Below are 26,129 nucleotides of genomic sequence, written 5' to 3'. Positions count from 1 at the left end.
AAGACACTGGGTGTCTAGTGACAGGCTGCACAACAATGTGAAGTGCAATGCCTGCGATTTTAAACCAATTAACAGTATTAAAATGGAACTGAGAAATCTTTTAGCGTTGGCTTGTAATCAAGCTTCACATTGTCATCTACTCAAGGCTGTCAGTGAAGTGGAAAAGCTGCAGGGGTGTTCGTGAGGGTAACCATTTGCTTACCGTTCTAGATACCAACTACTCACATTTCCAGCCCAGTCAAGAGCATGATTTGTTTTATTTTCACACCAAAAATGGCAATAATGCTCATTTAGTGTATAAGCCATTTGTAAAGACTAAACTTAGTCCATTTGTCTCACCAGGAAGCAATTTTGACCAATTCCAAACCTATGCCAATAACAGGTTGTTCCCCTCCCCACTGACCGTACTAACGAAATCCCTACTTGATAAATTCTCTTTTGCTAACCTTTGTTTGACCATTTACATTGAAAGTAACGTACTTAATTGTGAAATGAGTAGCGAAGAGCTGCATTGGACCTTTAAAGCATAGCACTAAATAGTTAGACTAGGCTCACCTCCGGTGGTGAAAGGTGTGAATTGCATAAAAGCAAACATCCTCAGCAATTTTAGTTTACAGGTTTGTGTAAATGTCCTCTAGACAAAGGTGCATGTCCAACTAAGTCTCCAGGGTGAGTAAAAGAGCAAAGCAGTTGGTGAACTGAAACTAATGTGCTGTATTGGTGGAGCATGACTTGTGACATTGGCTTAATCCAGGTCAACTAATCATGTGGGCCAGGGACGGAAACATGAGGGGCCGCAGTAGCTCATGGGTCTGCGTACCCACAGCCATACCCAGGTTTCTATTAATTATATAGTTGGAAAGAACATGAATAACTTAATTCACATTACCAGAAAGAAACCACCTACCACAACAAATACTGCCCACTTGTATGTAGTGCCATATACCAAAACACTTCAAATTCACACATCCACTCTTATGCAGTCACAGTTAAGGAGTCTTTTGCCACTTTATTCTGATTTTGTTAAACAAAAGTGGTCCACATGGGACAATTCAAAATGCAAAATAAAGGCAAGCCACAAATGAAACAAGTTCAGACACAGGACAAACTGTTCCCTAAGGGAGAGGAATGGTAAAAAAACGAATCTCAATATTAGGGAATATTTTTGATTCTGGGGTAGGGGAGAGATAAAGGGGAAGTAAGGAGATGTTGATGCTTAGAGCTGCATGGAGGGAACAAGGGAGGAAAGGCTCAAAGCTGGGTGAAGGGATGGTGTGAAGGAGGGGTGAAAGGGAGGGACGCTCAGAGCTCTCCGCAGTCAGCGATGGCGACCTTGGCGGAACACTTGCCGCTGCTGGAACCCTTCTTCTCCATGCTAGCGATGATGTTGAGGCCCTCGACCACCTTGCCAAACACAACGTGCTTGCCGTTCAGCCTACAGACAGAAAGAGGTAAGAGTCAGTGGGTACCAATGCTGAGGGGTTATGGCAGTGTTCTTCCTTGACTAGCAGACAGGATTCCTGAGGTTTAAGGCAAACAAAACAGAATGTTTATAGCCATAGGGCTTTGACAAATATGGAATTTGGGGTAACAATTGTCTGGCAAAGGTAAATGTATAACAACTCAAAATAGACATTCTCTTGCCCTTCTCCCTGGCATGTTACCCTAGAAGTGGGAACTACAGCAGGACCAGGGCTAATGGGTAAACTAGAACATCCTTAAAATAAATAAATTGGTAAAAAATATTTAAATGTCCATATTTAAAAGGTTCTTCATGGTCTTCATCCATAAATCACCAGTAACACATTATAAAATGACCATAACAGCCCTATTGCTTGGTGAAAACATTCAGGCCAATGGTGCCCTGCCCTGAAGGACACCAGTTTGCTGCGAGTGTGGCTGCGTCAGTCACGTCAGAGCATAAGGCTGTTTACACCGGTCGCCCAATTCTCAACTTCCTTCCACCAATTGGTCTTTTGACCTATTCCTTTCAGAGCTGATCGTCAATAAACAATTAGTGAAAAATCAGATCAGTCTGCCTGTTTAGACAGCACGAGTAGTGCACGCATGTATCAGAGGCACCATTGAAGGGGCTGAGGAGTGTTGGATGGTTGGACTGCATCAGTTGTTGCCATAAGGCAGCGTCGTCACAACCACAAGGCTTGGAAGACCATCGTGAGAAACATCACTTGCAGAATGGTAATGTGCATTAAATTTCTACTGCGTGTGCTCACCAGTCAGTGTCTACTGCGTGTGCGCGCCCCCTCACCAGTCAGTCTACTGCGTGTGTGCGCGCCCCCTCACCAGTCAGTGTCTACTGCGTGTATGTATGCCTCACCAGTCAGTGTTAGCAGTGCAGATAAAGAACTGGGACCCGTTGGTGTTAGGGCCAGCGTTGGCCATGGACAGACAGCCCATGCCTGTGTGCTTCAGGTTGAAGTTCTCGTCAGCAAACTTGTTGCCGTAGATGGACTTGCCACCAGTTCCATTGTGGTTGGTGAAGTCGCCGCCCTGAAGGTAGACAAAGAAAGCAACATTTTGTCACATGCCCTGAACACGCTTACTTACAAGCCCTTCCAACAATGCAGTTAAAAACCAGTATGCAAAAAAAAAAAAAAAAAAAAAAATGGATATCCTAACAACGAGATTATGTAGGCTAGACAATCAGGACATATTCAGTAGATCATGGCCATTTCATTTGTATAACTCCCTTTTTTTTTTATCATGCCACTGGAAAGGGTCCTGTTTTCAAAAAAAACTTGTTTAAACTGCATCAGTGTTGCCATTTGGCAATGTCGTCATAACTACAAGGTTTGGAAGACCATCGTGAGATAAACATCAGCTGCAGAGAACCTGTGTAAATCAGTCAATTAAACATATGGTGGGTTGGAGTCCAGCTTTGGGCCTGGTTGCAGCTGTCAGCTATGATCAGATCAGTGCCTGTATTCAGAAAGCATCTCAGAAAACACACGTTGATCTAGGTTCAGGTCATACCCCCTGCTCACCTGGCACATGAAACCGGGGATGATGCGATGGAAGCTGGAGCCCTTGTAGCCAAACCCCTTGTCCCCAGTGCACAGGGCACGGAAGTTCTCTGGGGGAAAACAGGCAACGTCACGATCAGTGACTGTGCATAGCAGCTTAAAGGCATAAAGGCTGCATCAAGTCAAAATGCAGGGGTTCTCTGATCATTGAAATATCAAAAACTGGAAAGGTTGGTTTCGAGTACACGTAATTATATCTTTGAAACAGATGACGTACAAGTCAAGACTTTTTTGGGTGATAAAGCATTGCAGTTGCATTAATTACTGAATAGTAGAATCATTGAGTCAAACAGATTGGCCCATATGTTTGACATCACTAGAATATGGTCGCTAGCTAACCACATGTGCATCACAACCTCAGTCTGTTGCAGAGGCAGCAAATAGGCCATGTCTGCAGGGCCTAATTCACAGGCTGTCAACCAGGCCACGAGGACTAACAATAGGCTGGGGCCCCACTCTGCCTAGTAAACCCATTCACAGCACAGCGGGCCACACAATGCTACTGCTAACTTATCGGAAGCAGACCTGCCCTTTCCAATTTACATGCATCAGCAGTTCATTGTATATCTGGGGGGCATGACAGAGGCACCTTTGGAAGGGGCTGAGGAGCGTTGGGAAGATGACTGCATCAGTTGTTGCCATTAGGCAGTGTCGTCACAACCACAAGGCTTGGAAGACCATCGTGAGAAACATCATTTGCAGAGGATGTGTGAATTATTAAGGAAATTTCAATCATTGAAGCCATCTTACCTGCAGTCTTGGGGACAACATCTGCAAAAAGCTGCAAGAAAAGATATGGCTTTTCATTAGCATACAATCCATGAAGAGCAAACAGCATGCAGAAAGAGCCTTTGACACTATGAACAACATGAGGGTAAGGCAGGGTTGGAAGGGAAAGACTTAAAGCATTAATAGAGGAACCAAGGCAGACATGGGCTAGACCTTTGGTTCAAGGTGTTGTGTTCTAGACTCACTCCGTTAAGATTCACCAGAACTCCCATGTGAGATCAAGACTGGTGTTAAGCCGAGGTGAAGCTACAGAAGCTGTTAATATCCAACCTATCATGTGACAGTCCGGGGCAACAGACTAGCAACTGGCCACCACATCTTCAGGCAATGATGTCAGAAATCCACCACATGAGCAGTGTGCACCATCTCATATTGCCGTATGCAATACAACTGCTCACATTACACTATCAGCTAACCACTCATGGTAAAAGTTTAAATTATACTTTTCCTTAAGGCACTAATCTAGGAACAGTTTACACATTTTTAAAGCATTAGGAGGGACGGAAGACAGTGTAACTGGCCCCTAGACACATCTATATTATATTCCTGACAAGTGTCAACATCTGAAGTGATAACCGCAACATACAAGCCCCTTCACAACATGCCTTTCCCACCAATGGGCAGCTACAGTGCTGGGAGGGACTCTGCATGGAATACCATGCGCCAGTCTACACAGCAGCTCTCCTCCCCACTTCCCCCCCTTCTAGCCCCAGACACACCCACATCTGGAGCTAGTACTTTTCCACTCAGGAACAAGTTCATTGCAGACAAGGGAAGTCACCAGTTAACACAGCCACAAAGTCAATGGCTAAACCACCTATTTCCAAGGCTTGATTTATACAACCTAACCCCACTGCTAACCTTATCCAACCTTACATTAGGAACAAAGCGCAAATGTTTGTTTTAAAGAATCTATCATAGACCATTGACTGTGATAATGAAGGCCAACCCACTCCACCTCTGGAGCTGACCAATGCTGTAGGACCAAGTGGCCAAGCACCATAGAGGCTTATCTAAGGGCAGTTGTGTCCCATGGCCAAATGATACCGAGATCTACCGGGCTTGCCGGCTAACTTGTTTAGTTTGGCAAGCACCAACAGACCAAGGCCTGTTGCTGGCGTCAGCATGGCCTCTGCGTCAAACAATGGAGTCGCTACACGGACACGTGCTCCCTCCCACAGGATGACAAAGGTTGGGAGACCAAATTGTACAAAACGCAGCAAAAGTCAACGCTACAAGAATCGCCACTATAGTCACTTTTGCCGTTTGGAAGGTAATGTTGAATTTGATGAAGTAGGAATTGCATTTTATTCTCCCGGATTTCGCTGAGGCCTTGCGGGGGGACAAGCGTGCCTTCATGTCCACCTGCTCCTGGAAGGGGCAACAAACGGTGCAAGCATGCAATCTGGTGCCAACACTGCACCTACAACTTCAGTACACGAAATCTGGAGATTTAATGTCATAAATTGTAGCGGAACGAGATCTCATTGTGAAATTAATGGGCACTAGGCACTGGGGATATGCAGGGGCCTTGGGAACCAGGGCCTTGTGTTTGAATGGAACACAATTATTGAACAGTCGCAATGACAATAGCAGCGATATTTTACCACATGGCCAGATGACTAAACATGTCTGGCATTTTGCAAAATACAGCTTACCCAACAATGAATAATGATTGCTATCTGATGTGCTGCGGATATACTGAGGGCGCATAGGCCACATACTCCTTGGGCAATTAGCAAATATGGCTGGTAGACAGCATTAGTGTTATTCAGATGCATCAATCTAAATGTATTCCAATTTTAACGATTGTAAATAATCAAAGCATGGTCTGCGGTGAGTGCTTTTTGGTACGTTTTGTTCCCTTCCAAACCCGCATCCCTCCTTTTTCAAAATGGCATCTGGCGCGACGAAAGAGGGATGCTGAAAATGGCGACCGGCTAAAATTGCATGTGCGGCGACTAGCTAGCTACAGCACATAACCTAGCTAGTTACGTTAATCGAATCAATGCAATTACAACATTTACGTTCACATGTCTAAGACTGGAGTAACATATGACTAAGTTAACGAAAGCGATGGATATATTTTACACCACGGCAAGTGCTTCAAACTTTGCTTCAGAAAGAAATGCGATTTAGTTAAGAGAACCGGTATGAAAATGCAACACATACCGCGTTAAAGGCCAGTCAACGCTAACCGCAAATACAAACCACAATCAATTGACAGTTTAAAATGTGGGCAAATCAAGCGAGATTAGTTAGTGTTCGTTAGGTACGAGAAGAGTTAAGCTTTCAATGAACCTAAAGTTTAATTGTTCGTAAAGTAGCTAACATGTTAGAGCAGCACGTGGACCCCGTCTGACAGCATCTCGGGTGCAGTCACCTACCTGGCAGCGAGTTAGAATAAACCGAACGAGAAATTAGCAATTATTTTAAAGGTTCAAGTAGAGCAGAAAGTTAATTGACTCCAAAAAGCCGATTTGCTTTACTCCTTACCTCCATTTCAATCCTTCCGGCGGGGGTATCGCCGATAGTGATGTCGAAGTAAACTCTGGGGTTAGGCATGATTGGGATTAAACTTTTATTTTTTTTGTGAAACTACACGAGTGCAGACAGTAGATACAGGACGGTGCCGCAGCTGAATCGGAACGGAAATGCTGCCCTTTACACGAGATATATATGCGCACCAAGGGAAGCCCCCGGAGGCAATGAGAACCAATAAGAAGACTGGGGCTGCTGAGTGACATCGCTTTTAACCAATTAAAGGTCTTGCGGGTGAATAAATTAGAACAATGCACACCGGTTTGATCAGCAAGGTTTAGGGGACGGACTAATGTTTTACATCTGGATTGGCCCATTGTGGTTCATACATATGACGATATCGTATTCTGCCCAATGCGCTGCCAGGGGAAATGTGGGTGTGTTCTGGCGGTGGGGCTTTCGTGGATTCCAGGGCGTCTCCCGCCGAATAAAATCGCCATTATGGCTCAAATATAAACGTGAGTTATCAATGGATCTGTATGGTGCAACGGGTCGGGAATGGCCTGTTTCTCTCGATCACCGCTGGACAAAGCGCTCACGGAATGTATGCGACATCATCACGAAAGATTGTAATAAAATACAGAGCTTTTGTGTTGCATTGTGAATAATCTTCTGATTGTCAGATTTGAAAAGGGCTGTGTGTGCCTGCGTGATGCTACAGCATGCGTTGGGGGCCACGCCTGAAATGTTGCGGATGAATCGATTGTATCGGGTTGCTGACTCGAGCCTGAGTTCTGCTGAACATGGAATGACATCAGGGTGTTCTTTCCTGTAGCCTACCCTGCTACACCAGCTAGGGGGACCGAATACAGTAAATAGAAAACTAGGGAAACTTGATCATTCAGAAGTGACATTTTTTACTTAGAAAACGGATGGAAAATATGGAAATCATCTTTAGAAAAACTGGTGTGCAGTTAAATAGAACAATTCAACATTTCATTAATTGTATTATTAACTGACATTAGCCTCTAAGCATCATCATCTAGAGAATAATAAACCATTACAAATTCTTACATAGCATATGCTGTTCATGTCTCATATAGTAACCATGGCCCACATTCACAAAGCATCTCAGGGTAAGAATGCTGATCTAGGATATGGTCCCCCGTCCATATAATCTTACTCATTATGATCGTAAAATGTGTGAATTACAGGCACCCATATGTCTTCTGACATTATGAATTTGACACATGTCCTAACTCATAACCTCTGCTAGTTTAAACACATATAGGACAGATGTGCACAGCTTCACCAACACTTTAATTACTCTAATAACAACAATATTATCATGATTATTTAAAAAAATGAATTGGATACAGATGTTCTTAAACTAAACATTGCACATCCAACATCTGGTGCTCTAAACAGTTAGGCCTACAAACCAATGACAACCTCAGAGGGGTGGGAACAGACAGATAGTCCCCTCAGGCTAAGGACCCAGAGAAAGGAAGCATAAAGGCTGTTTAAACCTTGGAAATAGACTGTTTTAAATGTGTGTTACTGGACTGGAGAGGAAGAGAGAGGGAGGAAGGAATGGAGGGAGAATACACATTCACTTCTTGACATATGGGAAATATGAGCATAATTTGTCCACCTGTCCTCTCTCCATCAATTCACAGGAGTTCACTGGGGATGCTTCGATCCATTCCCATCGTGTTGAAAGTGTGTGTGTACATTTGTGCATGTTTAAATGTCTATGCAGTATAGTTATGAAAGAGAGACAGAGTGAGAAGGTAGGAGTACCAGAGACAGATAGGGTGCGAGTGGAGGTGAGTTCCCCATGTCTGGCTTCTGACTCCCTCTCCACGTGTCCCACCCAGGGAAAAACAAACAATTCAAACATCTAGTAGTTTCCTTATTTACCAACTGGCCTGATATGAGACACCTCTCTGTCTCTCTTGCTCTTTCTCTCTACAAAATCCCTCCCATCTCCTTTTGTGTGCTGGCTTTGTATGACCTCATCTGTATAGATACATTAAGGTGTGTACTGTAGGCATTGCCCAGGGCCCAGTTTCCTGATGGAAATTGGCTTAATGGTTTTATGCCTGGAGCAGACCAACTGCTTCATTGCATTTTGGTACACCAAGTACATTAATTTACAATGGAATGCTGCAGCTGCAGCGCGTTTGTTCTGTGTTGTGCATACATTGGATTTATCCAACATGTGCATCAAATTGTATGCGTAGACTTAACAGTAGCAAAAGGTGAATGTTGAACTTTTGTTGCTCATATATCAAGTAACAACTTTGGATTACATAATGAAAAAGTTGGACTGCAGAATGTATCAAGCAATGTTGGTCTGTTCTAGGCGTTAAATTATGCACATTTCCTACAACACCGAATAGGTAACGCGTTTCCCAAAACACAACGTAGAGCGAACGGTCGCTAAATGAATCATTGGAGCATGTGTCGATACTGATAGGTTCGAAAGAACGGGAGCGCTGCTCTCGGATCAGCTTTCTCCATCCAAATCATACCTTAACATTAGAATTATTTCACAATACTTACGACGGATAAGCTCATAGAGAAATATTACCGCCTACTGCTGCAAATATTGATGCAGCTTATTCTATTTGGCACATCATTAAGCACGTTAGGCTACACATTAACTATATTGACTAATTACAGACAGTAGCCTAGCCTAAAAGTAGCAAAATAGAACTCGATTGAACATTAAATATATTTCAGTATGATTATAATAGGCCTATAGCCTACTTTTTATTTGAATAGTCATCTCGGCTTTATTTGAAACATTTTTATACGTTGCTTGTTTGTATCAAATGCAAAGACATTGGCAACTGTGTATTTGTATTCAACTTTGTTCTGAAGTTTTCGGCGGTCACAGAGATGGATAAACCATGTGATTCTATGATTAGCGAGATCGGTGTAATAAAGTGACGCGGGAGGGTAAAAAGATTCTAACGAAGCACTTAGCTGTTCTACTAGCGGTCAGGGGCGGGCGTTAAAATCAGGCCTATGAGCGTTTAAGTGCAACGTTAATAACGAATGTTTTGGGAAACAGCTCACTAAATTTAACATTCCCCCCTACGAAGGTTCTAAAAACTAATTTAGCCTTAGATGCTTTTGGGAAACCGGGCCCTGGTGTAAACACTACATATCTTCATTTCAGCATTCATAACTCCCATTTAGAATGAACAACAACAACTCTTAGTTTTATTTATGACACTAAATAATGTAATGTCATGTCAGAGATCCACTGTCTGTTTCTCGTTTATTGACAAGTTCCACAATCATAAATACACAATGGAAAGTCAACATAACACTTAATTTTTCTGGTTTCTAAAAAGGTCCTTTAAAAAGTTGAAAATCCTTCGGCTTGTGATTTTTTAAGAACATTACAGGTATAGCGGCTGGCCAGTGCAGGCAGTCCCATTTTTCACTGGATTTTTTTTTTTTTTTTTTGATGGATCCAGAGTGCAAAGGGATGCTTTATAATGAGTCTAAAAACACTACAGTCTTGACAGAGTTTCCAGACAGAGAAAGTCATGTCTGTCTCTCACTACCCTCTGCACCTTCCTGTTGGTCTGGTCCACAGAGGGTAGGGATGGGCAGGCATGGGGTATAAAAACATGAATCCCTCTCAGTCCCGTCCCCTCCCCCCTCTCAATAGGATGAAGCTGTCCCTAAACGAGGAAGGAAGAGAGTCTTCAGTTGTTCTCGAACAGAGAGAGCAGGTCATCATTGCTGTTGCTAGGTAGATCTGGAGGACCCAGGTAGGACAACAGCTCGTCTGGATTGGTCAGCTCAGGGAGAAGCTGGAGAGGGAAAACAGAGAGAAAGAGAAGGGGGAGAGAAAGTGTTATTGTTGTTATTGTTGCTTTGACGTTTTCCTTCGCTTTTCATGCCAATAAAGCGTCTTGAATTAAAATAAATGGATTTTGAAAAAGCAGAGAGAAAGGGGTAGAGAGAGAAAGAGAGAGAAAGGTTTGTTTGTGGCACATGGATGTGGCAAAAAACAAGCTCTTTCCAAGAGTGAAGGTAGCTTCAGATAGCTTCAGTTCGACATGCCCAATATAACTCAAACTACAGTATCGCTGAACGAGCAGCTAGCTGGCTTTCTGTGTGGTTGCCTTACGGTTGTCTAACGGTTGTCTTATGGTTGTCTTACGGTTGTCGAAGTAGAATGATCTGTGGAAGTTCCTCCCCTGCAACCGGTTCGCCCCGTCCCCAGTGAAAGAGGGAGGGTGGGGGTTAGTATAAAACCACCCACATGGGCCCAGATCCAATATCCACACCAGCAATATCACTTAGGATGTATGCCCAATATAGGACTTGGTAATGGCATCGCATGCATCACATGTACACACTTAACTTAAACCTGCATGAATCATAACCACTTCCTCATTGGTGTTGCATTTTCAAACCAATGTGTACCTTACAGATTTGCAAAGTGGATGTTTTCTATCGCAGCGGTTGACCAATCTCACAAGGAGAAAACTTGTTTTTGCCATATCTGTATCGGCTATCATTGTGTCTAGAAAATATCAGTTATCGGTATCGGACACCATTTCCATATGGGTGTGACAGGGCTAAGGTAGTGACTTACGTCCAGGGTGTGATCCGCTCCCTCTCCTCCACCCGCTCCCCCCAGGCCGAACGAACCCTCCGTCTGCAGCCGGGCATTCTGGGTATTGGAGTTCCGCTGCTGCATCTGTCCGCCAACGCCGCCTCCGATACTCTGGTTACCGTGAAGACCCTGCTGGTGCTGCTGTTGTTGCTGCAGGGCATTATGGGAAGGGTCCATACGGCCAGAGTGGGACATCTGATGAAGAGCGAAAGAGAAGGGGAAGAGAGGGATAGGAAGGGAGAAAGAGAGAACATCGAGTTTTACATTGTATGATGTTATTTGGAGGTTACGTTCAGGGCAGGTGTGAATGAATCCTTCACGACTTCTGCTCCACAGTGTGTGTGACAGAGAGAGAGAGAAGTGAAGAGGAGGAATGGTGGATGCTTTGTGCCCTCTCTAAAATACTTTCTTGGACAGCTGAGCAGCTGTCTGTGACAGGCGTGAGCGCCTGCAGGTGTGTGTGTGTTTGTAAGAGTGTGTGTGTGTAAATGCTGTCTTCTCCAGGCCCAGTCAAAAGGCTCTTCACTGTACACACAAGCCAGAAGGGCATGACAGTCACTCTTAGATAACTTAGATGAATACATCACTTTATAAAAAATGTGCGCACGCACACAAAGTAGCTTCAGGCAAAACTAATGTAACATGGTCAATCAGCTGATGCCTTTATTCAAAGCCACTTACGGTGAACACAAACACACGATATTCACCCTACTCAGGATCCACCTAACTGCCGTTGCAAGCACCATTCTCTAACCAACTGTACCATTGGAACCACAGCAAAACAGTGTTTGTGTGTCTCTGACTTACTACTCTACTGTGTCAAGGACAGTCAATGGTTGAATCTCAAATGGCACCCAATTCCCTATATAGTTCACTACTTTTGACCAGGGCTGTAGGGCTCTGTTCATATGTAGTGCACTATAGGGAATAGGGTGCCATTTGGGACATACTCGATGTGTGTAATTGGAAACACGAGATGGTCGTCTGATATTGGACACATTCTCAGGAGTTACTCCATTACCATACTACTGCTACTTTTAGTCACTGCCTGTCAGACACTTTAAGATGTCCAATATGTACATATTTAAAGGTATACTATGCAATTATAATATATTAGAGGATTTAGTCCTGACAAGTGTGCATCTGTTAAGGGCACATTCCATTGAAGTTAACGGCAGTATTATATATAGCATAATATACAGTCCCAGTCAAAAGTTTGGACACCTACTCATTCAAGGGTTTTTCTTTATTTTTTTACTATTTTCTTCATTGTAGAATAATAGTGAAGACATCAAAACTATGAAATAACACATACAGATTCATGTAGTAATCCAAAAAAAGTGTTAAATCAAAATATATTGATGACAGCTTGCACTCTTGACATTCCCCCATCCAGCTTCATGACGAATGCTTTTCCAACAGTCTTGAAGGAGTTCCCACATATGCTGAGCACTTCTTGGCTGCTTTTCCTTCACTCTGCAGTCCAACTCATCCCAAACCATCTCAATTGGGTTGAGGTCAGGTGATTGTGGAAGCCTGGTCATCTGATGCAGCACTCCATCACTCTCCTTCTTGGTCAAATAGCCATTACACAGCCTGGAGGAGTGTTGGGTCATTGTCCTGTTTAAGAACAAATGATAGTCCCACTAAGCGCAACCCAGATGGGATGGCGTATCGCTGCAGAATGCTGTGGTAGCAATGCTGGTTAAATGTTCCTTGAATTCTAAATAAATCACTGACAGTGTCACCAGCAAAGCACCCCACACCACCTCCTCCATGCTTCACGGTGGGAATCACACACACGTGGAGATCATCCGTTCACCTACTCCGCGTCTCAGAAACACACGGCAGTGTTTTCCACCAGTCTAATGTACATTGCTCGTGTTTCTTGACCCAAGCAAGTCTCTTCTTCTTATTGGTGTCCTTTAGTAGTGGTTTCTTTGCAGCAATTCGACCATAAAGGCCTGATTCACGCAGTCTCCTCTGAACAGTTGATGTTGAGATGTGTCTGTTAGTTGAACTCTGTGAAGCATTTATTTGGGCTGCAATTTATGAGGTGCAGATTACTCTAATGAACTTACTCTGCAGCAGAGGTAACTCTGGGTCTTCCTTTCCTGTGGCAGTCCTCATGAGAGCCAGTTTCATCATAGCGCTTGATGGTTTTTGTGACAGCACTTGAAACTTTAAAAGTTCTTGAAATATCCTGGACTGACCTTCATGTCTTAATTAAAGTAATGATGGACTGTCGTTTCTCTGCTTACTCAAGCTGATCTTATCATAATATGGACTTGGTCTTTTACCAAATAGGGCTATCTTCTGTATACCAACTCTACCTTGTCACAACACAACTGACTCAAACGCATTAAGAAGAAAATAAATTCCAAACAAACAAACTTTTAACAAGGCACACCTGTTAATTGAAATGCATTCCAGATGACTACCTCATGAAGCTGGTTGAGAGAATGCCAAGAGTGTGCAAAGCTGTCAAGGCAAAGGGTGCCTACTTTGAAGAATCTCAAATATAAAACATATTTTGATTTGTTTAACACTTTTTTGGTTACTACATGATTCCATATGTGTTATTTCATAGCTTTGATGTCTTCACCATTATTCTACATGTCCTAGTGTTCTTCTAGGCACTCTGCCTAGAAGGCCAGCATCCCGGAGTCGTATATATATATATACACTGCTCAAAAAAATAAAGGGAACACTTAAACAACACAATGTAACTCCAAGTCAATCACACTTCTGTGAAACCAAACTGTCCACTTAGGAAGCAACACTGATTGACATTAAATTTCACATGCTGTTGTGCAAATGGAATAGACAACAGGTGGAAATTATAGGCAATTAGCAAGACACCCCCAATAAAGGAGTGGTTCTGCAGGTGGTGACCACAGACCACTTCTCAGTTCCTATGCTTCCTGGCTGATGTTTTGGTCACTTTTGAATGCTGGCGGTGCTTTCACTCTACTGGTAGCATGAGACGGAGTCTACAACCCACACAAGTGGCTCAGGTAGTGCAGCTCATCCAGGATGGCACATCAATGCGAGCTGTGGCAAGAAGGTTTGCTGTGTCTGTCAGCGTAGTGTCCAGAGCATGGAGGCGCTACCAGGAGACAGGCCAGTACATCAGGAGACGTGGAGGAGGCCGTAGGAGGGCAACAACCCAGCAGCAGGACCGCTACCTCCGCCTTTGTGCAAGGAGGATCAGGAGGAGCACTGCCAGAGCCCTGCAAAATGACCTCCAGCAGGCCACAAATGTGCATGTGTCTGCTCAAACGGTCAGAAACAGACTCCATGAGGGTGGTATGAGGGCCCGACGTCCACAGGTGGGGGTTGTGCTTACTTTGGGGGGCCGCACAGCCCTCCATGTGCTCGCCAGAGGTAGCCTGACTGCCATTAGGTACCGAGATGAGATCCTCAGACCCCTTGTGAGACCATATGCTGGTGCGGTTGGCCCTGGGTTCCTCCTAATGCAAGACAATGCTAGACCTCATGTGGCTGGAGTGTGTCAGCAGTTCCTGCAAGAGGAAGGCATTGATGCTATGGACTGGCCCGCCCGTTCCCCAGACCTGAATCCAATTGAGCACATCTGGGACATCATGTCTCGCTCCATCCACCAACGCCACGTTGCACCACAGACTGTCCAGGAGTTGGCGGATGCTTTAGTCAAGGTCTGGGAGGAGATCCCTCAGGAGACCATCCGCCACCTCATCAGGAGCATGCCCAGGCGTTGTAGGGAGGTCATACAGGCACGTGGAGGCCACACACACTACTGAGCCTCATTTTGACTTGTTTTAAGGACATTACATCAAAGTTGGATCAGCCTGTAGTGTGGTTTTCCACTTTAATTTTGAGTGCGACGCCAAATCCAGACCTCCATGGGTTGATAAATTTGATTTCCATTGATAATTTTTGTGTGATTTTGTTGTCAGCACATTCAACTATGTAAAGAAAAAAGTATTTAATAAGAATATTTCATTCATTCAGATCTAGGATGTGTTATTTTAGTGTTCCCTTTATTTTTTTGAGCAGTGTATATACACACACACGTATATATACACATACATACACACACACACACACACACACACACACACACACACACACATACATATATATACACATACATGTACATATATATATACATACATATATATACACACATACATGTACATATATATATATACACACATACATACACACACATACCTATATATATATATACAGTGGGGAGAACAAGTATTTGATACACTGCCGATATTGCAGGTTTTCCTACTTACAAAGCATGTAGAGGTCTGTAATTTGTATCATAGGTACACTTCAACTGTGAGAGACGGAATCTAAAACAAAAATCCAGAAAATCACATTGTATGATTTTTAAGTAATTAATTTGCATTTTATTGCATGACATAAGTATTTGATCACCTACCAACCAGTAAGAATTCCGGCTCTCACAGACCTGTTAGTTTTTCTTTAAGAAGCCCTCCTGTTCTCCACTCATTACCTGTATTAACTGCACCTGTTTGAACTCGTTACCTGTATAAAAGACACCTGTCCACAACCTCAATCAAACAGACTCCAACCTCTCCACAATGGCCAAGACCAGAGAGCTGTGTAAGGATATCAGGGTTAAATTGTAGACCTGCACAAGGCTGGGATGGGCTACAGGACAATAGGCAAGCAGCTTGGTGAGAAGGCAACAACTGTTGGCGCAATTATTAGAAAATGGAAGAAGTTCAAGATGATGGTCAATCACCCTCGGTCTGGGGCTCCATGCAAGATCTCACCTCGTGGGGCATCAATGATCATGAGGAAGGTGAGGGATCAGCCAGAACTACACGGCAGGACCTGGTCAATGACCTGAAGAGAGCTGGGACCACAGTCTCAAAGAAAACCATTAGTAACACACTACGCCGTCATGGATTAAAATCCTGCAGCGCACGCAAGGTCCCCCTGCTCAAGCCAGCGCATGTCCAGGCCCGTCTGAAGTTTGCCAATGACCATCTGGATGATCCAGAGGAGGAATGGGAGAAGGTCATGTGGTCTGTTGAGACAAAAATAGAGCTTTTTGGTCTAAACTCCACTCGCCGTGTTTGGAGGAAGAAGAAGGATGAGTACAACCCCAAGATCACCATCCCAACCGTGAAGCATGGAGGTGGAAACATCATTCTTTGGGGATGCTTTTCTGTAAAGGGGACAGGACGACTGCACCGTATTGAGGGGAGGATGGATGGGGCCATGTATCGCGAGATCTTGGCCAACAACCTCCTTCCCTCAGTAAGAGCATTGAAGATGGGTCGTGGCTGGGTCTTCCAGCATGACAACGACCCGAAACACACAGCCAGGGCAACTAAGGAGTGGCTCCGTAAGAAGCATCTCAAGGTCCTGGAGTGGCCTAGCCAGTCTCCAGACCTGAACCCAATAGAAAATCTTTGGAGGGAGCTGAAAGTCCATATTGCCCAGCGACAGCCCCGAAACCTGAAGGATCTGGAGAAGGTCTGTATGGAGGAGTGGGCCAAAATCCCTGCTGCAGTGTGTGCAAACCTGGTCAATAACTACAGGAAACGTATGATCTCTGTAATTGCAAACAAAGGTTTCTGTACCAAATATTAAGTTCTGCTTTTCTGATGTATCAAATACTTATGTCATGCAATAAAATGCAAATTAATTACTTAAAAATCATACAATGTGATTTTCTGGATTTTTGTTTTAGATTCCGTCTCTCACAGTTGAAGTGTACCTATGATAAAAATTACAGACCTCTACATGCTTTGTAAGTAGGAAAACCTGCAAAATCGGCAGTGTATCAAATACTTGTTCTCCCCACTGTGTATATATATACACACACACACACACATTATTATAATAATTATAATAAGCAGTGGCCAGTTCATTAGGTATACCACCCCTTTCACAAAAATGGTTAGCTCCTACAGACAGTGAGTCACGTGGTGGCCATGGCTTGCTATATAAAGCAGGTAGACAGGCATCGAGGCATTCAGTCACTGTTTGATTAAACGTTCGAATGGGCAAAACGAGTGACCTAAGCAACTTTGAGTGTGGTATGATCATCGGTGCCAGGCACGCCGGTTCTAGTATCTCAGAAACAGCCAGCCTCCTGGGCTTTTCACAAATGAGTGTCTAGGGTGTTCCGAGAATGGCGCGACAAACAAAAAACATCCAGTCAGCGGCAGTCCTGTGGGCGAAAACAGTGTGTTGATGAGAGGTTGAAGGAGAATGGCAAGAATTGTGCAAGTGGGCCACAAACAGGCAAATAACGGCACAGTACAATGGTGGTGTGCAGAGCGGCATCTCGGAACGCACAACTCGTTAGTCTTTGTCACGGATGGGCTATTGCAGCAGACGACCACCAATTCCACTCCTATCAGCTAAAAACAAGAAATGGCGGCTCCAGTGGGCACACGATGACTAACACTGGACAATTAATTGAGTGGAATTTTTTGTTGCTGTTGCCTGGTACTACAAATCCCGGTTTCTGTTGCGTCATGCTGATTGCGGAGTCAGGATTTGGCGTAAGCAGCATGAGTCCATGGCCCATCCTGCCTGGTGTCAACGGTACAGGCTGGTAGTTTAATATATAGGATATTATAAAACTTGGGTGATTCGAGTCGTGAATGCTGATTGGCTGACAGCCAAAATTCCCAATCTGGCCCTCAACCATCACGGTCACCTAATAATCCCCAGTTTACAATTGGCTCATTCATCCCCCTCCTCTCCCCTGTAACTATTCCCCAGGTCGTTGCTGCAAATGAGAACGTGTTCTCAGTCAACTTACCTGGTAAAATAACGGTAAAATAAAAATAAAATAAAAAAAATATCAGACCGTATACCACGGGTAAGACAAAATCTTTTTTCACTGCTCTAATTACGTTGGTAACCAGTTTATAATAGCAATAAGGCACCTAATACATCACGGCTAAGGGCTGTATTAAGGCATTCTGTGCTGCGTCGTGCAAAAGAACAGCCCTTAGCCGTGGTATATTGGACAGATAGCACACCCACTCACTTACTTTAGTGACGATACCTGAGAAGCAGGTGTTTGGAGGTTATATTGGCATGGGTGTTGTTTAGCCCGAGACTAAGTCGAGGGCAGGCAAAACATGCCAATATATCCAGCAAACACCAGCTTCGAGGGCATTATCACTTTTATACAACCGGTTATCAACATATTCAAATAATGATTGACATTTTAATTAAAAAAATTATTTTGATGAATTTATTCATACTATTTAATCTTTCCACAAGATATAGTCCTGACACAAATCTAGGGTTGCTACCCAAGCCTGATGGTCGTTCGTTCTATTGGCTAACTACGGATAACCTAGTCACGTCAAACAGTGCAGCCAGAATAACAACAAAGTAGCTGAATTTGCATAAGCTGTTTTCTCGTGACATTTGTTTGGATACAGTGCATTCATAAAGTATTCAGACCCCTTGACTCTTCCCACATTTTGCTACGTTACAGCCTTGGCACACCTTTATTTAGGGAGTTTCTCCCATTCTTCTCTGCAGATCCTCTCAAGCTCCATCAGGTTGAAATAGCTGCACAGCTATTTTCAGGTCTCTCCAGAGATGTTAGATAAGGTTCAAGTCCGGGATCTGGCAGGGCTGCTCAAGGACATTCAGAAACTTGTCCCGAAGCTACTCCTGCGTTGCCTTGGCTGTGTGCTTAGGGTAGTTGGAAGGTGAACCTTCACCCCAGTGAGGTCCTACGCGCTCTGGAGCAGGTTTTCATCAATGATCTCTCTGTACTTTGCCTCGTTCATCCTTTCCTCGATTCTGACTAGTCTCCCAGTCCTTGCAGCTAAAAAACCCCCATCCCTACAGCATTATGCTGCCACCCCCATGCTTCACCGTAGCAAACTCCAAGCGGGCTGTCATGTTCCTTTTACTGAGGAGTGGCTTCTGTCTCGTCACTCTACCATAAAGGCCTGATTGGTGGAGTGCTGCAGAGATGGGAGAACTTTCCAGAAGGACAACCATCTCCACAGAGGAACCCTGGAGCTCTGTCAGAGTGACCAACGAGTTCTTGGTCACCTCCCTGACCAAGGCCTTTCTCACCCGATTGCTCAGTTCGGCCAGGCGGCCAGCTCTAGGAAGAGTCTTGGTGGTTCCAAACTTCTTCCATTTAAAAACGGAGACCACTGTGTTCTTGGGGAACTTCAACGCTGCAGACATTTTTTGGTACCCTTCCCCATTCCTTCGACCTCATGGCTTGGTTTTTGCTCTGACACGCCCTGTCAACTGTGAGACCTTATATAGACAGGTGTGTGCCTTTCCAAATCATGTCCAATCAATTGAATTTACCATGGGTGGACTCCAATCAAGTTGTAGAAACATCTCAAGGATGATCAACGGAAACAGGATGCATCTGAGCTCAATTTTGAGTCTCATAGCAAAGGTTCTGAATACTTATGTAAATAAGGTATGTTTTTTATTTTTAATACATTTGTAAAATTTCTAAATAAACTGTTTTCGCATTGTCATTATGGGGTATTGTGTGTAGATTGATGAGAATGGTTTAAAACACTTTTTGTTGTTGAATAAAGCTGTATATTAACTTAACAAAATGTGGAAAAAGGGGTCTGAATGCTTTCCGAATGCACTGTACATCCATAACAATGAGCCAATGATACACGATTTCACCTGGCATAGAAAATGTGCTCGTCAGGACACTGTTGTTCGAGAGCTAGGCAACAACACAGCTAACACAATCACTTCAAACTGAAGCTGGAAAGATTGCAAACTAGCTGCTTTTTGTTTCATTTGACCTGTTTTCTATTGATAGTTATATATATATATATATATAAATAAAAATGATGCTGATTCATGATTTTGACCTGTTGAGAAAAGTAGCCTGCCTGTCGGTCTCATCCCGACATGTTCATTACTATGGGACAGCTGGAGATTTGAATATTGAAACAATGTTGCAAATTTCAGAGAGACAGACAGCAAGGTTTATACATATCTCAGCTGTTGAAAACTAAATGTTAGTCTAAAAGAAATGGGAGATAAAGTCTAGATTATTTTTATAGTGGAGATCAAGTTCATAAATTGCTTGACTGGGTTGATGAGACAGTGGATTGCGCAGTCTGATGGAACAGATTAAATGGGCATTTTAACGTCATAGATTTAGCCAGTGGTTACTTGTGGAATAGAAACCAGCTGGAATGCGGTTTTAACCAATGAGAATTCAGGATTAGACGCACCCGTTGTATATTGCTTAAATACACTGCTCAAAAAAATAAAGGGAACACTAAAATAACACACCCTAGATCTGAATGAATGAAATATTCTTATTAAATACTTTTTTCTTTACATAGTTGAATGTGCTGACAACAAAATCACACAAAAATTATCAATGGAAATCAAATTTATCAACCCATGGAGGTCTGGATTTGGAGTCGCACTCAAAATTAAAGTGGAAAACCACACTACAGGCTGATCCAACTTTGATGTAATGTCCTTAAAACAAGTCAAAATGAGGCTCAGTAGTGTGTGTGGCCTCCACGTGCCTGTATGACCTCCCTACAACGCCTGGGCATGCTCCTGATGAGGTGGCGGATGGTCTCCTGAGGGATCTCCTCGCAGACCTTGACTAAAGCATCCGCCAACTCCTGGACAGTCTGTGGTGCAACGTGGCGTTGGTGGATGGAGCGAGACATGATGTCCCAGATGTGCTCAATTGGATTCAGGTCTGGGGAACGGGCGGGCCAGTCCATAGCATCAATGCCTTCCTCTTGCAGGAACTGCTGACACACTCCAGCCACATGAGGTCTAGCATTGTCTTGCATTAGGAGGAACCCAGGGCCAACCGAACCAGCATATGGTCTCACAAGGGGTCTGAGAATCTCATCTCGGTACCTAATGGCAGTCAGGCTACCTCTGGCGAGCACATGGAGGGCTGTGCGGCCCCCCAAAGAAATGCCACCCCACACCATGACTGACCCACCGCCAAACCGGTCATGCTGGAGGATGTTGCAGGCAGCGGAACGTTCTCCACGGCGTCTCCAGACTCTGTCACGTGCTCAGTGTGAACCTGCTTTCATCTGTGAAGAGCACAGGGCGCCAGTGGCGAATTTGCCAATCTTGGTGTTTTCTGGCAAATGCCAAACGTCCTGCCCGGTGTTGGGCTGTAAGCACAACCCCCACCTGTGGACGTCGGGCCCTCATACCACCCTCATGGAGTCTGTTTCTGACCGTTTGAGCAGACACATGCACATTTGTGGCCTGCTGGAGGTCATTTTGCAGGGCTCTGGCAGTGCTCCTCCTGATCCTCCTTGCACAAAGGCGGAGGTAGCGGTCCTGCTGCTGGGTTGTTGCCCTCCTACGGCCTCCTCCACGTCTCCTGATGTACTGGCCTGTCTCCTGGTAGCGCCTCCATGCTCTGGACACTACGCTGACAGACACAGCAAACCTTCTTGCCACAGCTCGCATTGATGTGCCATCCTGGATGAGCTGCACTACCTGAGCCACTTGTGTGGGTTGTAGACTCCGTCTCATGCTACCAGTAGAGTGAAAGCACCGCCAGCATTCAAAAGTGACCAAAACATCAGCCAGGAAGCATAGGAACTGAGAAGTGGTCTGTGGTCACCACCTGCAGAACCACTCCTTTATTGGGGGTGTCTTGCTAATTGCCTATAATTTCCACCTGTTGTCTATTCCATTTGCACAACAGCATGTGAAATTTAATGTCAATCAGTGTTGCTTCCTAAGTGGACAGTTTGGTTTCACAGAAGTGTGATTGACTTGGAGTTACATTGTGTTGTTTAAGTGTTCCCTTTATTTTTTTGAGCAGTGTATATTATTCTAGTGTATGTATCACACTTACGCTGACCGTTTTTACATTTACTTTTACAAGTAGCACGTGTGTGCAAAAGCTGAATAATGTAGGTGCACAGTAATTTAGGAGCACAACGAAAAATATTTGAGATATTACATTTAGAATCCTTCAATCTTTCTAGGAGCACTGCTAAACACAAATTCTAGGTCACACAGCAAAATATTTAGGCGCATATGCGAGTAAAATGGTCACACTGTAGAGCCCTGTGCGCATCATTTAGTAAATCCAACGGAGATAATGGAAAGTCTAATTAAGACAAAGCACCCAGAATATTACGTGGTTCACATTCCCAACGGATAAACATCATTTGTGTATAGTTCACTTTCCTGGACTGAAACAACTTTATATGCATTTCGATTGTATCAAATCAAACTAATTAATTCCATTAACTGAAAAGATAACAATGGAAAAGAAATTAGAAGATTAAGTGCTTGTTTAAGGATACATTTTTTTGCCAATGCTTTCTGAGTATTTCAGAGTCCATTTGGACTTTCATGTTCACCTGTCTCGTTCAGCTCCTCTGTTAACCATTGAGTGACCTAATTGGAGCCTGTGATGTAGGAACATCAGTGTGTACTTTGACCCTGTGTTTGTGTGTGTTTCTTCACTCCCTTTCTAACCCAGTCAGACATTAGGCCATTCACTTTCAGACCCTGACTGACTTGAAATGGAATCTACCCCGGAACCATATCACTGTAGCCTGAGGGGATCTGTGTGTGTGTGTTACCTGGTCCTGCTGGTAGATGTTAGGTGGTCCAGGGGAGGTGAAGTCTCTCAGGGTGGGAGTTCCAGGGGTGTTGGGGAACTCAGAGAAGCCTGACTGGCTGGAGTATCCTTGACCCGCTGGATGAACAACACACAACAGACACAGGTAGAAGTTTTGTGTGGCAAAGAATTATTTCAATTGTAACTAATAGGAGGCAATATAATTAATTTACTGTGCAGTACTAGTCAAAAGATAGGACACACCTATTCATTCCAGGGTTTGCCTTTATTCTTACTATTTTCTACATTGTAGAATAATAGTGAAGATATCAAAACTATGAAATAACACATATGAAATCATGTAGTAACCGAAAAAGTATATATTTTACATTTGAGATTCTTCAAAGTAACCACCCTTTGCCTTGATGACAGCTTTACACTCTTGGCATTCTCTCAACCAGCTTCACCTGGAATGCTTTTCCAACAGTCTTGAAGGACTTCCCACATATGCTGAGCACTTGTTGGCTGCTTTTCCTTCACTCTGCGGTCCAACTCATCCCAAAACATCTCAATTTGGGGTGAGGTCGGGTGATTGTGGAGGCCAGGTCATCTGATGCAGTACTCCATTACTCTCCTTCTTGGTCAAATAGCCCTTACACAGCCTGGAGGTGTGTTGGGTCATTGTGCTGTTGAAAAACAATTGATAGTCCCACTAAGCACAAACCAGCTAGGATGGCGTATCGCTGCAGAATGCTGTGCTGGTTAAGTGTGCCTTGAATTCTAAATAAATCACAGACAGTGTCACCAGCAAAGCACCTCCACAGCATCACACCTCCTCCTCCATGCTTCACGGTGGGAACCACACATGCAGCGGTCATCCGTTCACATACTCTGCGTCTCACAAAAACACAGCAGTTGGAACCAAAAATATCAAATTTGGACTCATCAGACCAAAGGACAGATTTCCACCGGTCTAATGTCCATTGCTCGTGTTTCTTGGCCCAAGCAAGTCTCTTCTTCTTATTGGTGTCCTTTAGTTGTGGTTTCTTTGCAGCAATTCGACCATGAAGGCCTGACTCACGCAGTCTCCTCTGAACAGCTGATGTTGAGATGTGTCGGTTACTTGAACTCTGTGAAGCATTTATTTGGGCTGCAATTTATGAGGTGCAGATTACTCTAATGAACTTATACTCTGCAGCAGAGGTAACTGTCTTCCTTTCCTTCGGCGGTCCTCATGAGAGCCAGTTTCATCATAGAACTTGATGGCTTTTGCGACTGCACTTGAAGAAACTTTCAAAGTTCTTGAAATGTTCCATATTGACTGACCTTCATGTCTTAAAGTAATGATGGATTGTCGTTTCACTTTGCTTATTTGAGTTTTTCCTGCAATAATTAGTATTTTACCAAATAGGGCTTTCTTCTGTATACCAACTCTACCTTGTCACAACACAACTGACTGGCTCAAACTATTAAGGTAAGAAATTCCCCAAATTAACTTTTAACAAAGAACACCTGTTAATTGAAATGCATTCCAGGTGACTACCTCATGAAGCTGGTTGAGAGAATGCCAAGAGTGTGCAAATCTGTCATCAAGGCAAAGGGTGGCTATTTGAAGAATCTCAAATATAAAATATATTTGGATTTGTTTAACACTTTTTTGGTTACCACATGATTCTATGTGTTATTTCATAGCTTTGATGTCTTAAGAAAAACCTTGTAATGAGTAGGTGTGTCTGAACTTTTGACTGGTACTGAATGTGTGTGTGCCTGTCTCCTCCCTACCTTGGCTGTTGTAGTCAGGTGTGTTCCTGCCCCCAGGTGGTAGACCCTGGTAGGGCGAGGAGGCCGGTCCCAGGGCAGCTATCATCTCCATGACATTGGGCATCATCATGTTACTGGGGCTGACCGTCCGGCAGCGCTTCAACACAGGCCCGTCTGCTTCCTCCTTTATGTGGATGTCTGGTTTAATGGGCACCGGCCTCCAGCCACACACTGGATCAATGGTGATCTCCTCATAGTCCGAGCTGAGGAGGGAAGAGGGGGAGAGAAAGGTTAGTGAATGAAGAGAAAGAGGGTGAGAAAGATGAAGGGCCCATTACAAGGACACCTAAATGTAGACCTAATTCTGGCTAAATTAATGAAGAACTAAAAATGAACATAGGACAGGCAAATTCAGATATAGACTGCAAAGCAAGTTCCACTTCTGATGTATTTTAATTCTTCCCCCTTAAATGGACACCAGGTGGGTGTATTTCATTATCAGGTGGCCCAACCCTGACCCAACCCTTACCATTAACCTCTAACCTGACCCAACCCTTACCATTAACCCCTAACCTGACCCAACCCTTACCATTAACCCCTAACCTGACCCAACCCTTACCATTAACCCCTAACCTGACCCAACCCTTACCATTAACCCCTAACCTGACCCAACCCCTAACCTGACCCAACCCTTACCATTAACCCCTAACCTGACCCAACCCTTACCATTAACCCCTAACCTGACCCAACCCTTACCATTAACCCCTAACCTGACCCAACCCTTACCATTAACCCCTAACCTGACCCAACCCTTACCATTAACCCCTAACCTGACCCAACCCTTACCATTAACCCCTAACCTGACCCAACCCTTACCATTAACCCCTAACCTGACACAACCCTTACTATTAACCTTTAACCTGACACAACCCTTACTATTAACCCCTAACCTGACACAACCCTTACCATTAATGACACAACCCTTACTATTAACCCCTAACCTGACCCAACCCTTACCATTAACCCCTAACCTGACCCAACCCTTACCATTAACCCCTAACCTGACACAACCCTTACCATTAACCCCTAACCTGACCCAACCCTTACCATTAACCCCTAACCTGACACAACCCTTACCATTAACCCCTAACCTGACACAACCCTTACCATTAACCTCTAACCTGACCCAACCCCTAACCTGACCCAACCCCTAACCCAACCCTTACCATTAACCCCTAACCTGAACCAACCCTTACTATTAACCCCTAACCTGACCCAACCCTTACTATTAACCCCTAACCTGACCCAACCCTTACCATTAACCCCTAACCTGAACCAACCCTTACCATTAACCCCTAACCTGAACCAACCCTTACTACTAACCCCTAACCTGACCCAACCCTTACCATTAACCCCTAACCTGAACCAACCCTTACCATTAACCCCTAACCTGAACCAACCCTTACCATTAACCCCTAACCTGACCCAACCCTTACCATTAACCCCTAACCTGACACAACCCTTACCATTAACCCCTAACCTGACACAACCCTTACTATTAACCCCTAACCTGACCCAACCCTTACCATTAACCCCTAACCTGACCCAACCCTTACCATTAACCCCTAACCTGACACAACCCTTACCATTAACCCCTAACCTGACACAACCCTTACCATTAACCCCTAACCTGACACAACCCTTACCATTAACCCCTAACCTGACACAACCCTTACCATTAACCCCTAACCTGACACAACCCTTACTATTAACCCCTAACCTGACCCAACCCTTACCATTAACCCCTAACCTGACACAACCCTTACCATGA

The 26,129-nt window shown here is 44.1% G+C and overlaps 2 protein-coding genes and 3 non-coding genes across 12 annotated transcripts in view; all 5 read right to left on the bottom strand.

Moving 5' to 3' along the window:
* Positions 1 to 989: 989 nt before the first annotated feature.
* ppiab (peptidylprolyl isomerase Ab (cyclophilin A)) lies at positions 990 to 6,541 on the bottom strand. Its single transcript, XM_071351728.1, has 5 exons — positions 6,330 to 6,541; positions 3,795 to 3,825; positions 3,006 to 3,094; positions 2,339 to 2,511; positions 990 to 1,435 (listed from the first exon to the last, which is right to left on the bottom strand). The coding sequence occupies exons 1-5, from the start codon at positions 6,396 to 6,398 to the stop codon at positions 1,303 to 1,305; spliced, it is 495 nt and encodes a 164-aa protein (XP_071207829.1). The 5' UTR covers positions 6,399 to 6,541; the 3' UTR covers positions 990 to 1,302.
* LOC139544710 (small nucleolar RNA SNORD35) lies at positions 2,113 to 2,194 on the bottom strand. Its single transcript, XR_011668947.1, has one exon. It is a non-coding gene; the product is annotated as a small nucleolar RNA SNORD35 (small nucleolar RNA).
* On the bottom strand, positions 2,765 to 2,847 carry LOC139544708 (small nucleolar RNA SNORD35). The gene has a single exon (XR_011668945.1). It is a non-coding gene; the product is annotated as a small nucleolar RNA SNORD35 (small nucleolar RNA).
* Positions 3,664 to 3,745, bottom strand: LOC139544709 (small nucleolar RNA SNORD35). Its single transcript, XR_011668946.1, has one exon. It is a non-coding gene; the product is annotated as a small nucleolar RNA SNORD35 (small nucleolar RNA).
* Positions 6,542 to 9,587: 3,046 nt separating the features above from the next.
* Positions 9,588 to 26,129, bottom strand: part of zmiz2 (zinc finger, MIZ-type containing 2) — a 40,619-nt gene continuing 24,077 nt past the window's right edge. For 6 of the 8 annotated variants that reach the window (XM_071351719.1, XM_071351718.1, XM_071351722.1 and 3 more), the window contains 4 exons: positions 24,320 to 24,561; positions 22,560 to 22,675; positions 10,942 to 11,157; positions 9,588 to 10,150 (listed from right to left, as the gene is read on the bottom strand). In XM_071351719.1, the coding sequence (XP_071207820.1) occupies positions 10,043 to 10,150; positions 10,942 to 11,157; positions 22,560 to 22,675; positions 24,320 to 24,561 (682 nt within the window). In that variant the 3' untranslated portion in view covers positions 9,588 to 10,042. Of the gene's footprint in view, positions 10,151 to 10,470; positions 10,541 to 10,941; positions 11,158 to 22,559; positions 22,676 to 24,319; positions 24,562 to 26,129 lie in introns of all 8 variants that reach the window. The other 2 variants (XM_071351723.1, XM_071351726.1) reach the window with 2 other exon arrangements.

The sequence above is a fragment of the Salvelinus alpinus genome, chromosome 18 (assembly GCF_045679555.1).
Source record: "Salvelinus alpinus chromosome 18, SLU_Salpinus.1, whole genome shotgun sequence".
In the NCBI taxonomy this organism is placed as follows: Eukaryota; Metazoa; Chordata; class Actinopteri; order Salmoniformes; family Salmonidae; genus Salvelinus; species Salvelinus alpinus.
The sequence above is the reverse complement of the archived record's forward strand: the minus strand, read 5'-3'. Positions and strand labels throughout refer to the sequence as shown.